This window comes from Sciurus vulgaris (genome assembly GCF_902686455.1).
Source record: "Sciurus vulgaris genome assembly, chromosome: X".
Lineage (NCBI taxonomy): Eukaryota > Metazoa > Chordata > Mammalia > Rodentia > Sciuridae > Sciurus > Sciurus vulgaris.
This window is the reverse complement of record NC_136471.1, coordinates 106,442,430-106,455,906: the sequence shown is the minus strand read 5'-3', so window position 1 is coordinate 106,455,906 and position 13,477 is coordinate 106,442,430. Positions and strand designations below refer to the sequence as shown.

The window sequence follows — 13,477 nt, the reverse complement described above, 5'->3', positions numbered from 1 at the left end:
TTTCTAATCTGTGTGACCTCATATAGTCCTCACCACCTTTTGTCATTCTACTTCCTACAATATAGAGGTTTCTCAAAATATTTTATTATGGTTCTTCAACACACCACTCAAGATCCTGGTGTCACCATGGGCCACTGCCCCATCCATTGTTTCCAGTATTGTAAAAACAAGCCCTACCCAAAGTCTCATTTCTGCCGGGATGTCTCTGATGATAAAATCTGCATCTTTGACCTTGGGCAGAAAAAGGCAAGAGTGTATGAGTTCCCACTCTGTGGCCACATGGTGTCTGATGAATATGGGCAGCTATCCTCTGAAGCCTTGGAGGCTGCCCATATTTGTGCCAGCAAGTACTTGGTAAAAAGTTTTGGCAAAGATGGCTTTTATATCTGAGTGCAACTCCTCTCTTTTCATGTCATCTGTATCAACAAGATATTGTCTTGTTCAGGGGCTGACAGGCTCCAGACAGGTATGCAGGATGCCTTTGGGAAACTACAAGACACAGTGGCCAGGGTTCACATTGGCCAAGTCATCATGTCCATCTGCACCAAGCTATAGAACAAGGAACATGTGATTGAGGCCCTACACAGAGCCAAATTCAGGTTCCCTGGCCGCCAGAAGATCCACTTCTCAAAGTGGGGCTTTACCAAGTTTAATACTGATGAATTTTAAGACATGGTGACTGAGAAGTGGCTCATTCCTGATGGTTGTGGGGTCAAATATAACTCCAAACATGGTCTCCAGGACAAGTGGCGGGCCCTGCACTTATGAGGGCTTCCACTGTGCTGTCCCCTTCTTAATCTCACACATACCAATAAATATTGTATCCAAAAAAAAATATATATATATATATATTATGGAAAGCACAAAATACATACAGAAGGAAGGAAAAATCATTTTCTCTCTACCCTTCATAGTTCTTAACTAGGACACATTCATAACAAAAGACAAGAAAAAAGTTTATTAACATATATATTTCATATATACATGATAGATACCCAAGGAAAGAGTAAATCTCAAAGGGGTGACTTAAAAATTCCCAAAACGTAACATCTTCAACAAAGAATGTAATTTTTAAATAGAATTTGATCTTCATTTTGTTTGTTTGCTTATCTCATGGTGCTGAGGACTGAACCCAGTACCTCACCCATGCTAAACAAACACTCTACCACTGAGCTACAACCCCATCCCAAGAATGTAAATTTTTAGAGAAGTGATGAAATAAAGGAAAAGGACTTTGAATCTGTAGGGAAGGCAGATTGTCGGAAGTCAAATGAATGGGAGTGTTATGTAGCTTAATCTAGTGTCATCTCCAGGCAGATGAGGGTTTAAAATTGTAAATACCTTTGTAAATTTATATCCTGCTTTTATGCAAATAGGTGAGGTGGGTGAGGGCTGAGAGTTTTTCTTATATCTGCTGCTTCTCAATTGCCTTCAGGTCAAAATAATCCCTGTACAAATGAATAATAATTTTGGTTGTCATATCCTGGTTTCCTACACATAGTACTGTAGAGATAAAGCTACAATAAATCTCCCCTATTCCTTTCACTTATTTTCATAGTAGGTAGCCAAACGTGTTTTATTATTGTAATGAAGTAAATCCCAATCACTACATCATTTTATTCATAAATAGTTCAGTAAGTGTCCCTATAACACTCACTTTTTTGACATGGCCAATGATACCATTACTACTAAAATATTTTAAGTCTTTTTCTTAATGCCACCAAATATCCAGATAGTGTTCAAATTCCTTGAATGTCACATGGCTGTTTTTTTCTCCCATTTTATTGTAAGTGTCTTTGTTTGAATCAAGATCTAAATAAAATTCATCTATTGTGATTGTATGCAGGATGTATCTTTTGAGACTTCTCTCTCCAAATACTTTCCGTTTAAACTCTAAACTCCCAAAATAAAGGTGTTGTTCATCCCATTTTATAGAGGAGGAAACTGGAACTCAGAGACTTAGTAAATCTGCTTGAGTCTTAATAGCTAATAAATGGCAGTACCAATTAAAATCAGACATGCCCACTTCCATTGATCTCTCACTGAATCGTGTTGCTGCCCTGCATTGCTCACACTTTTATTTTTGCTTTCTCTGTTTAACACTTTGTATTTCCTGCCTAAATAGTTGTTCTAAAATATTTTAAGGCCCTCACACGCTCATTTCAAAAGCCCACACTTTAAAATATAGACTCTTAGGGACTCAGACACCTTGCAAAAATAATGCACCCCTTCCAATAATATGTTGAAAGAAATATGAAGGAAAAATTTTCTTGATTGCTTTTTTGACCACCCAAGGATATGTGTAGGTATAATGATGATCAGGAACTTTCTTAATCAATCCTCCTGTCTGACTAATGTAAAACTTCTCCCATCATATGATAAGGCTGTATTTAAAACTTGCTTTGTCTACCCATTTAGAGTCTTTGTTGCTTAGGAAAACCCATATGAAGTTCTTAGAGCATACAGATTTTCCTTGTAGCATAAAGATTCAACATATTTTTGTGAGCTCTTAAAATTTAGTACCATTGTGTGCTTTGTATTTTAGATTGGAGAATTAATATACATTGTGGAAGGAAAAGGATTGATCCCCTTGCCTTCCAATTTCCTTCCAATGAAGCTTCCAACTACCATTGACTATAACAATTCTCCAGAAAAAGGTATAGTATACGTATATCTGATTTCATTTATAATATTGAAATGGGACTATTCATCCTTCAGCCATGTAAGCATACTTGTAGTATATTTCTTCAGTATGTAATTTGATCTGGAAAGACCTCCTTTTAACTTTATATCAGGATCCATGAAATAGGGCACCATTTTACCAATTTAAAAACATCAGTGATGATTCTTTTCAACAGCTCTTTTTCAGTCTTCAGATAAATATTAGAATTTGACATACAAAATAGTACTCAACAGACCCTCCATTTCTCAAATAATTTGGAAATCACTGTACTCTCAAAAATCCACATATTGTTATATAACCTGGAATTCTACCTTACTCTCTAGCTCTTGATCATTAACCCTGAAAGAATTAAGATGTAAGGTTGTTAATGAAAGAAAATGACTTTTCTTGCCAGTCCTCAGTGTGTGTGTGTGTGTGACATTTATTTCTGCTTCCCTTACCTTCTAAATACCCATAGGAGCACAATGGTCATCAAATTTTTGAGTATATTAATGATTTTATGACAGGAAAGTTTATTAGAACTCTTCTTGAAGAAAACCAATAAACTATCTTTAATTCCCAAAGACTTTCTCTTGAAGCACTGAATTATTCCTAATTGAAATGTGTTGCCCATTATTTTTACTCTGTTTAATGAAGACCATAACTGCAGTTTCATATTTTTTAAATAATTTATTCATTTTGATTCATTATAAACAAATGGGGTACAACTTGTTTCTCCGGTTGTACATGAAGTAGAATCATACCATTTGTGTAATCATACATGGACATAGGGTAATGATGTTTGTCTCATTCTGTTATTTCATATATATTTTTTTTTAATTTTTAAAATATGATAGGCCATCCCAAGTCCATTCTGGATAACAGTGTCACAGACACAAATGTTCATTACATTCATGAATATTTTTGCTTTCCCTAGAGTATAATAGGGAAGATCCAGTTCTGTATTTGAAATGTGAACTTCGTCAAATCCTAGATGTGGACCTTAAATTGCCACTGACTAATGAAGCCAAGGAAAAGGCTTTGGCTTTTGCAGCACAACAACAGATGTCAACTATTGAGCATGAGCGAAGGTTGATCACAGGCACTCTGGAGAGCAGTAGCGTCCGTGTGGCCGTCGCCCTTCTGGGGTTGACCAAGATTGAGGTATTTGCTAACTCTTAAAATATGCAGAACTGTTATACTTCATCATGACAACATTTTTGCACAGTAGTATTTTTAAGCTCATTAAATAATAAATTTCCAACTAAGCATTCTAAGGTATCATGTTGTACATTGTAGTCTTTAATTCAAGTATTTGTCAATTCTGGCTGGACATTAGAGTGCTCTGGAGAACTTTAAATAACACCAGCACTTTGGCCCTACTCCAGAATTTCTGGAAGGGAATGAATGGAGACATGTTCTACAAGTTGCCAAGAATATTACGCTGCAAATCCAAAGAGGATCATCTCTGATGTTGGAATACCAGGCTAAAAATCCAGATTTTAAAACTGCCAGCTGTGTAACTATGGCCTAGTTATTTAAACCTCCCAAATCTCCATTTTTGTATTTTTAATATAGAGATGTTGATAATTTATAAAAACTGAGATAGATATATATGTAAAATGCTTAGTATGGTAAGTGTTCTCTTTATGAATATTATTGTGATGATTATGATTATTATCACTACTACTACTATTACTATAGACTCTATTCTTATAGCTTGAAATATGGTACAATCTATTGTTATGATTGAAATAAGGTATAATCAATCTATTCTCAAAGGGAAGCTAAAGTAATTCTTCTAAATACCAACCTGCTCATATTGCTCCTCTCTGACATTCTAGTTCCTGTCAGATAAAAACCAACATCCTCAGGATGGTCTATAAGATCCTCCTGGCAGAAGGTTCTGCCTTCTCTGATTTCAACTCCTCCAGTGGAGCACATTGACCCGTGGGCATTCCCTCAGCACAGGCCTCCTTGCTCCAAATGTACCAGGCGTGCTCCCCATAGCCTTTGAACTTCCTGTATTACTTTTCCCTAGACATCAGAGGGCAGCCTCCTCCCTCCATTACTTGTGGTCTCTGTTAAAATGAGTGAGATTCTGCTTTAACAAATTATATACATTTTTATATTTTTCATCCTTGTTGTTTAAGCTTTATGTCTACAATTACATATGTTATAACAGAATGCGTGACATTGTATTAATGATTGATTTGGCAGAACGCCAGAATCAATCAGCCTAACCACAAATTTCTAATAATTAATGATTATATTTTAAATATGACCTGGATTTTAAGGTCTGAATAGGCTCAGAAGTATTAAAGACTGAGGCTTTGGCATTCTCTTAATTAACCTATCTGCTCTACGTTTCCAAGAATTTGGTGATTTTCTTCAACTTAAACCAAAATGTTTACTTCTATATAATAGTGAATTTGGGAAGATTTATTTAGTTATCAGTACATTATTAGGATAAATATTTTTAGTGAGTGATCATTTCCAACTTTCAGACTATCACAGTGCTCTGTGTCTTTCTCCCTTTTTATCTTTTATTTTTTTCATTACTAATTCTTCCAAAAACTATTTATTTAAATAAAAAAATGGTTTAGGGAGGAGGATTTTGATCATGGCATCCCTTTCCATTATGTATACACGTATATAGTTTCTAACTTTCTCCTTCCTTTTTCCCTAAAACCCAGCAAAGTTTTTATATTTATAATTCCATTTAATAAATTATCCTTCATATTAGATTTGTTTTCATTTTTCCTCTTTCTCCTGTCAGATTATGAAATCCGAGAAATAAAAATAACTTTTCTTATGTATTTTTGGCTATCCTTTGGCATGAACTGCATAATATGTATCCTGTTGTTTTTTAACTTAATTAAAAGTGTCACTTGTAACCTACTTCACTTACATTGTGAGAGCTGGGTTTATCTTCACTGTTATATTGTAAGAAAGAAAATATTGTGTCTAGAGAAGATATGCATAAAAGTGAGTTGACGTAACCCACATTATATGAATAAAGGCTGAAGGAACTAAAAATATCAAACCTAGATATGAAGGATATTTGCAAATCTTTAGAGGGGGTAGACCTAAATGTTTTCACATGATCACAAAACTATCATTAATGAAGGAGGATGGCTCAGTCTCTACTGCTAATAAGAACTATATCTGATGGGAAGATGTGAAAGAGCATAACTTCTAACTCAAGGAGGGAAGCACTTTTTCATTGCTATTCACTTTTAAAATAGTTTCCTCCCCAGGCAATTAATTCCTCAACACGAAAAGCATTAGAGCAGGATACCTTGACCATCTCAATAAGGGATAACTACATTGGTTCTGTGAAATCTGTTAGTGCTGCCTTCTATCAATTACATAATAATAACTCTAAAGAAATAAAAATTCTGTCCTTTGGTTTGTTTTTCCCAAATGTATTGTCTAAATACATAATAGTATTTTTTTGTGTGTTTTGGAAGTAAAAATTAAGAAACTTAATTCCAACTTGACCATTTATTTGCAGTCTCTTATGCTCTTTAACATGTCAAAGTTGAAGAAGCCTAAGTCCATTTTATATAGAACAGAACTGAGTCTTCCAGAACATTTTGATATCCCCAGAAAAATCTTCATTCCTCAGATTCCAGAAACTCAAGCTAAGTTGACTCAGCCTCAAGGAATTAAACCTCCAGGTAATCAACAATGTCTTGAGTCGATTATCTAGCACTATTCCAGGAATGTTGATGGCAAGGACATATGAAAAGTGAATAATGTGTCATTTATGAGTAATTTATCTTTGATCTGAACCATGGTCTTTATTACTTAAGTATTTGCTATTTGTTTCCTGGTGCCCTTTTATTCTGTTGTGGTGATCAAGAATGTATAAGCAAGATTTAATATGAATATTGATATAGTGACATTCATTGCAAGTGATAAAATGCAAAAAATGAGACTAAATATTTTTAACTATTTAAAATTACCTTTCATTTTCATTTCAGTTTTTTTCAAGTTGCTAGATAATAATAAGAATGTAATTTCTTACCAGGGCAAATATTAGAATGTACCATAACTCCTGTACTATAGGTTCCAAGTTATGTTTTCACTAAAATTGGCTACAGTTTTATCTGGGGCAGGGGGTTCAGTGGGAGAGCACTTGCCTAGCATATGGGATTGTGGGAGACCCTAGGTTCAATTCCTAACATCAAAAAAAAAATTATTATTTTTCTGTGCATTTACTCTGACTATAAAATATCTCTACATTTGAAAGGGTGATTATAAATTGTAAATTATAAAATAATCTGTTCACTTTACCTTCCTAGGAGAACTGAGATCCCAGATGCAAACACCAAGTAGCCAACCAGGTAACAATAATTTAAGGGTTATGTCTGGTCTAAGGCAATAGGAATGATGAATCCTATGTGGACTAGAGTGAAGATGCCTTGTCTAAACATTCAACTTCAAAAAATAAAAGTAAAAATAAAATCCCGAGTCAGTTACACAGCTGTAAGGGTAAATTTGGCTTCCCAATAGTCATTTTGAGACCACTTGCCATATGTTACATTTTTATCTTTAATAACTACAACTTTCCAATGTGCTATTAAAATTTTAAATGATTAACTTTATTTTCATAACTTTTAAATCCCTTTTGAGAGAACAAGATAAATCTGAGACTATTTTAAAAGACAACTAAAATCGTCAGTCTGAGCCATTTATTTATTCAGCCATTAATCCAATGATAGCACTGAACATCAATTGCCTTGGGAAAAATGATCAAAATTGTCATATTCTTCCCTTTGAAGGACTCATTAATAAGAAACCGTTATGAGTAAATAATAAAAAATTAGGACTACAATATGCAATATGGATTGTAGGTATGCATGTAAAAGAGAAAAAGGTTCAAGCAGCATGCCCAGGTATATAAAATAAGAGGAAGGATATATGTCCCACCATGTGAAATGATAAAGATTATCATTTGGTTTTGCTTGGACTCATCCGAAATAATTTCCATCATGGTAATCTGAGAGTGGAGAGGACTGGGGGCACCTCTTGGTACAAATACTACAGATTCACTCTTTTAAATCAAGTTTTCATAGATTTCCTTGAATAAATGAAGGACCATTAGCTATGTTCCTTTAAGATCATTTCCAGAAACATAAAATGTGTTCTTTTTTTAATTTTATTTTTTATAATTTTCTCCACTTTGCTGGGGAGTGGGTTCATGGAGCTCTTAATGCTATAATGTTGGTATTAAAACTCTTTCTCATTCTTTTTTACCACATCTTTTACAACTACAGTCATTCAGAGGCTGTGTATAGAATTTTTGGTTATTTCTGTAGAATGATATAGAACACATCTGCAAGTTCTTTTAGTCATAGTGATTTAATGGCTAAAATTTGGAGGATGATTTTAATAACCATAGAAGATATATCAATAATATCAATACTTAGGCAATTTAGTTTTATCCCCCATCATAGTTTGCTAAAGCCAGCATGCCATAATTTGACTGGAAATTCTTAAGTTTTCCCAATATTTTATAATTCCGTTTGTATCTACTTAAATTTACCTGGAATTATTTATGAAATCATTATATGGTTTGGATATGAGGTATCCCCTAAAAGCTCACATGTGAGACAATGTGTGAAGATTCAGAGGAGAAATGATTGGGTTGTGAGTCTTAACCCAATCAGTGAATTAATCCCCTGCTAGGGATTAACTGAGTGGTAACTGGAGGCAGGTGAGGTGTGGCTGGAGGAAGTGGGGCATTGGGGGCGTGGCTTTGGGGTATATATTTTGTATCTGGCGAGTGGAGATTCTCCCTCTGCTTCCTGATCATCATGTGAACTGCTTACCTCTGCCACACTCTTCTGCCATGGTGGTCAGTCTCACCTGGAACCCTGGAGAATGGAGCTGGCTATATATGGACTGAGAACTCTGAAACTGTGAGCCCTCAAGTAAACTTTTCTTCCTCTACAATTGTTCTGGTTGGGTCTTTTAGTCACAGCATTGAAAAAGCTGACTAAAACAGTCATAAACATAAACAGAAATCCTAAAATATGAAGGTTATAAGGCTATTATGGACCCTCAGAAATTACTTCATGCTGTGTTTGAGAGTATGTCTGTATGTTTGGAAATGTGCATTTGATATTTTGGGAGGCAAGCTCAAACATTATGAAATATTCAGTTCATAAATTAGATAAATGTAAAATGTATCTGTTCAAAACTAGAGAAATCCTTTAGGACTCCATCTACTGATGCCCTCTAACCCCTGTTGTATCCTCAGCAGGGGTTCATAAAGCAGACTCTCATAAGGCCAGGGTTCTAATGAACATACATTGAAAGCCATTGATCTAGTTCAACCTCTATGTTTCAGAGAGATTAAATATCTAGAACATTTATCTAAGATATTAGATGACAGCATATTTCATTCAAGAAGTATTTGAGACTTTATCATGTACAGGCGATGTTTAGGCACCAGAGATAAAGCAGTGAACACAGTAGGGAAGGCTTTTGCCTTTTGAGAACTTTGATAAAGAAAGGTATTGCCAGTGTTCACCATCTTTGGGTCATATACTTTGAATGGCATTTTCATTATTGGTTTCCACTCTTATGTGGTCCATTCTCACTCCATCTAGGTAACTAGCCAATGAATTTTATTTACAATAACCATACATAGAGAAATTTGATTAGCCATATGAGAATTTACTCAATTTTGACTTTGGGAATATCAGTTCAATAAAAAGTGTTTGCTCCTCTGGTTTTCAAGTTGAAGTGGTATCTCATAAATGATTAGTGCTATTTTGATATCTTAGATGCATATATTTGTTAATTGTCTTCATAATTTTCAGTCACTTATATTTCTACCTAATTTCTGATTAACAATTATTTTATGATATTCTTTCTCTCTGACACTTGAAGGTTCTAGTATAATTCACTCTTTTTATTTTCATAAGCACATTTGTATTTTCATAGAGATTCAAAAGGCATCTATTGATTGAGTGATTAGTTAATTAAATTATTTTTCACTTGACAGTTTTATAGGCTGTGGGACAAATTGTTTCAGATAAAACAATTCCCATAACACCTTGTTTTTTTTTATTATTGTTTTTAAAAATAAACCTCTTATATATCCCTTTCTTTTCCCCTTCTCAGTTTCAAATGAGTTTAGGAGTTAACACTTAGATGTTTACATTTTAGCTAAGACTGGCTAAAACAACAAACTTCTAAGAAACCTTGAATAATCAACAGATTTAAGATAGGCAGAAAATAGATGAGAGTTAAAAGTCCTTACATGTTAACTCTATAACTGCAGTTTAAGAATCATCTTAAATGTATTTATAAGAAATTTTTAATTAGGCATGAAGATCAAACAAAATAATAAACTAGGTGGGCAGAACTGAAAGCAAACACACCAGAAAAAAGCCATAAGGTATTACCATCAGCTCAATTATGTTAAAAAGTAGAGGAGAAACCCCTGCCAAGAATAGGGTTGCAGTTGCAGGAAATTCCTCCAAAACAATTCCTCAGAATTCTGGGGGAAGTTTTACTTTGATGGGTTTGAACTAAATTCTGCCCAATGCCATCTTTAAGACCTATTTTGTAGAAGGCTTATCTGGTGGTCAGAGCAAGAATTGGTGCTTAGGAAATGTTTTGGGTCAGCTATATGCTGCTTATGGGGATTCCTTTCCAGAGAGTGACCAATGAGCTAAAGATCCCCTTTTATGTGCCTCACAAAACCCCAAACATCAAGGGTTGTGGGGCTGGTCAGGGTGTAATGTGATCCATCACTCACTCCCTTCTGTGTACCTCTGGGTTTAGCTACTAGAGTTCCCCCCAACCCAGAAACAGGTAGGTTCTTCTGAAATGGTTCCCTATAAAATCACATCACTTCATGGGTATGTTACCATGAAAGCTCTGTCAAGACTTCATTCACCTAGGGGTGCCCAGATTGAGCCAGAGGGAGCATTTTTCTGCTTTCTTTGGAGGCCAAAAGATGTTTATACTGAAAAATTTCAAATGCTCTGTTGCCACAGCCACCGAATCCCTTAGTCTATCAAGTCAATTATCACACACACAGACTAATAAAACAAAGAGTACCAAACACACTAATAAGCAGAAGGATACAATTAGCAATTGCATTAAACCAGAATGCATTTTCAGACCAGACCAGATCAGTCCAGATGATTGAACTAGACTAGACTCCCAAAAACATTATTTCACCCTACTTGTAGAACTAATTCTCTACGTTAGTCAGCTTTTTGTTGCTAACAAAATACCTAAGAAAATCAGCTTAGAGGATGAAACATTTATTTTGTCTCACAGTTTCAGAGGTTTCAGTTCATGTCCACTTGGCTCTGTTGTTTCTAGACCTGTGGTGATATAGTACATCCTGGTGAAAGGGCATAACGGAGCACATCTTCTCACCTAATGGTAGTGGCCAGGAGAGAGGGAGGAAGAGAAAGGGGGTGGGGGAGGCAGAGGGAGAGAAAGAGAGGAAGAAACCAAGAATTAGATAATCCCTTCTAGGGCATGTTGTCAGTGACCTACTACCTCCACCTAGGACCCACCATATCCCATTGGTTCATACAATTATTAATCTGTTAATTGACTAATCCACTGATGAGGTTTAGAGCCCTCATGATCCAGTCACTTCTCAAAAGTCCCACTTTGAAACATTGCTGCATTAGGAACCAAGCCTTCAGCACATGAGTCTTTGGGGAACATTCCAGATCTAAACTATAACAACATGCAAAAATCAAAACCAAACCGGCACAGTGGTACATGCCTATAATCCCAGTGATTTGGGAGACTGAGGCAGGAGGATTGCAAGTTTAAAACCAGCCTCGGTAAGGGCCTAATCAACTTAGTGAGACTGTCTCAAAATAAAAAGTAAAAAGGGCTGAGGATGTGGCTCAGTGGTTAAGTGCCCCTGGGTTCCATCCCTGGTACCAAAAAAAAAAAAAAAAGTCAAAACCATAGGTGCAGTTTATGCCTCTAAACTAGAAAGGCAGTTCAAAGCACAGTTGTGCTTAGTAGGCTTATCCACCTGGAGATAGCTTCTTCCTGGAAAAGTTTCTTTTTTGCAAAAGTGAGGTTGGTGCTGAGGGCTAACAGTGGCATGGTGGGAAAACAAATTCAGGCAGCTGATGCTTACAGACTGGTATCAGTCCAGCTGGCCACTGCAGGTCATAGCCACAGCCACACCCTATCAAGGGGCCACAGAATCTAGGGCAGGCAGTTGAAGGACTCAGAGTCCTATCTGGGTTACCAGAAATTGACATCAAGCAAGGGATTACAGCCCCATGCATATAGAAACCAATACAATGGCACTGGATTTTTGCATTATTGCACAGTCCACCAGCAAAGAGGTCAGGAGCTAAAAGGAAGCTCAAATCTGCCTCCCCAATCAGTTGATAGGAGGAAAATTTATAAGAAAAAAGAAGGAGACATATTCCCAGCCATGCTGAAGGCTGAGGCAGGAGGATTGTGCAAAGCCAGCCTCAGCAATTTAGCAAGATTATATCTCAAAATAAAAAATAAAAAAGGCTAAGGATGTGGCTCATTGGTTAAGCACCCCTGGGTTCAATCCCTGGTGCCAAAAAAAGAAGAAGAAGAAGAAGAAGAAGAAGAAGAAGAAGAAGAAAAAGAAAGGAGGAAAAAGTTGCTTTTTGATTGGATGGTTAAAGGAGGGTGATTTAGTGTTCTTTTACATAGGTATAAATGGTCATCATGCCTACTCCCGCATCTCATGATTCTTTCCAGGGGGAGTTATTATGTTCTGTTGGTGGGTATTTTTGAGCTCATACCATCAGATGGTCATAGGCATGATGAGCTGGTTCATCAAGTTGCACATGTCAGTTCTTGTAGAGCAGGTTTCAACCATCCTTAAGCAGATCTGGAAACTTTTCCTGAAAGACACTTTGAGCACTTTGCTACTTAAGGAATTTATATTTGGGTATATTCAGGTCTTACCCAATTCCAAAATCTCCTGAGTAAGGACCCAAGACTACTGAGTAATAGAGTAAGTCTACTGAGTAAGGCTACTATTGCTATTTCCATTATTCTATACTATACAAAATAATAAGTCACATTGCCATTTATTCTTAAGTTAGCAATTAGTTTAAGTCCCTTAGAAGTGAAGCTTGAAGCAAGAATTAGGTCGTGATGCTGTACGTGGATGGGGTGAACTCAGGGTACTGAGAATGGGAAAATAAGAGAAAGAGGAAGGGAAAAACAGGAAATAAAAAAAAATGCTTGATACATGAGCTGTTACCATATTGTCCATTACTTACTTCCATGAATATATGCAGCAGGTCACTCAGGATGCATCTCTAGAAAAGCTATATGAAAAGTGTGCCTGAGCAATCAATATGAGAAAGGGAGGAAAGGAATTTTATCAGTATGTTTATATCCTGTCTTCTATTCCCATTTGCCAAATTTTACTCCATGGAGAGTTAATAAATTGCTCTAGACTTCAAGGTGGCACTTCCTGGCCCCATGGAGTGTCAGGTTTCGTGCCTTACCATGGTAGAAGGAACCTGAAACTGCATACAGGGCTGATCTTCCTGACTGTAAAGCAGCAGTAGCCAAGGCTTGTTTTTGTAACTTCTGATGCAAGATATAGGTCATCTCCAGGTGTAGGAACATGGAAGCAGGACAAGTGACTGAGGTTGCTAGAATCAAGGGAATCTGAGAAAACACATAAAATGTATCCTGTCAATGCAAAATAATGACTATGCTTTAATAGAAAATAAGAGCATAATATTCTGAGCCAAATATGAGTGACCTAGACCTGGAAACACAAATTGAAGTTGCTTTGAAGAATGT

At 36.1% G+C, this 13,477-nt stretch overlaps 1 protein-coding gene, 1 long non-coding RNA gene and 1 pseudogene across 3 annotated transcripts in view; 2 read left to right on the top strand and 1 right to left on the bottom strand.

The window, feature by feature from the left end:
- LOC306650734 overlaps positions 1-13,477 on the bottom strand; it is a 1,184,502-nt gene that overhangs the window by 784,818 nt on the left and 386,207 nt on the right. The window lies entirely within an intron of this gene.
- The window catches only part of CFAP47 (cilia and flagella associated protein 47), a 400,269-nt gene that overhangs the window by 222,645 nt on the left and 164,147 nt on the right, over positions 1-13,477 (top strand). The window contains 4 exon segments of the mRNA XM_079122986.1: positions 2,546-2,657; positions 3,600-3,826; positions 6,180-6,345; positions 6,973-7,014. Of these exon segments, the coding sequence (XP_078979112.1) occupies positions 2,546-2,657; positions 3,600-3,826; positions 6,180-6,345; positions 6,973-7,014 (547 nt within the window).
- Positions 127-768, top strand: LOC306651142 (large ribosomal subunit protein uL16-like; annotated as a pseudogene). Its single transcript has one exon. The product of its transcript is annotated as a large ribosomal subunit protein uL16-like (transcript).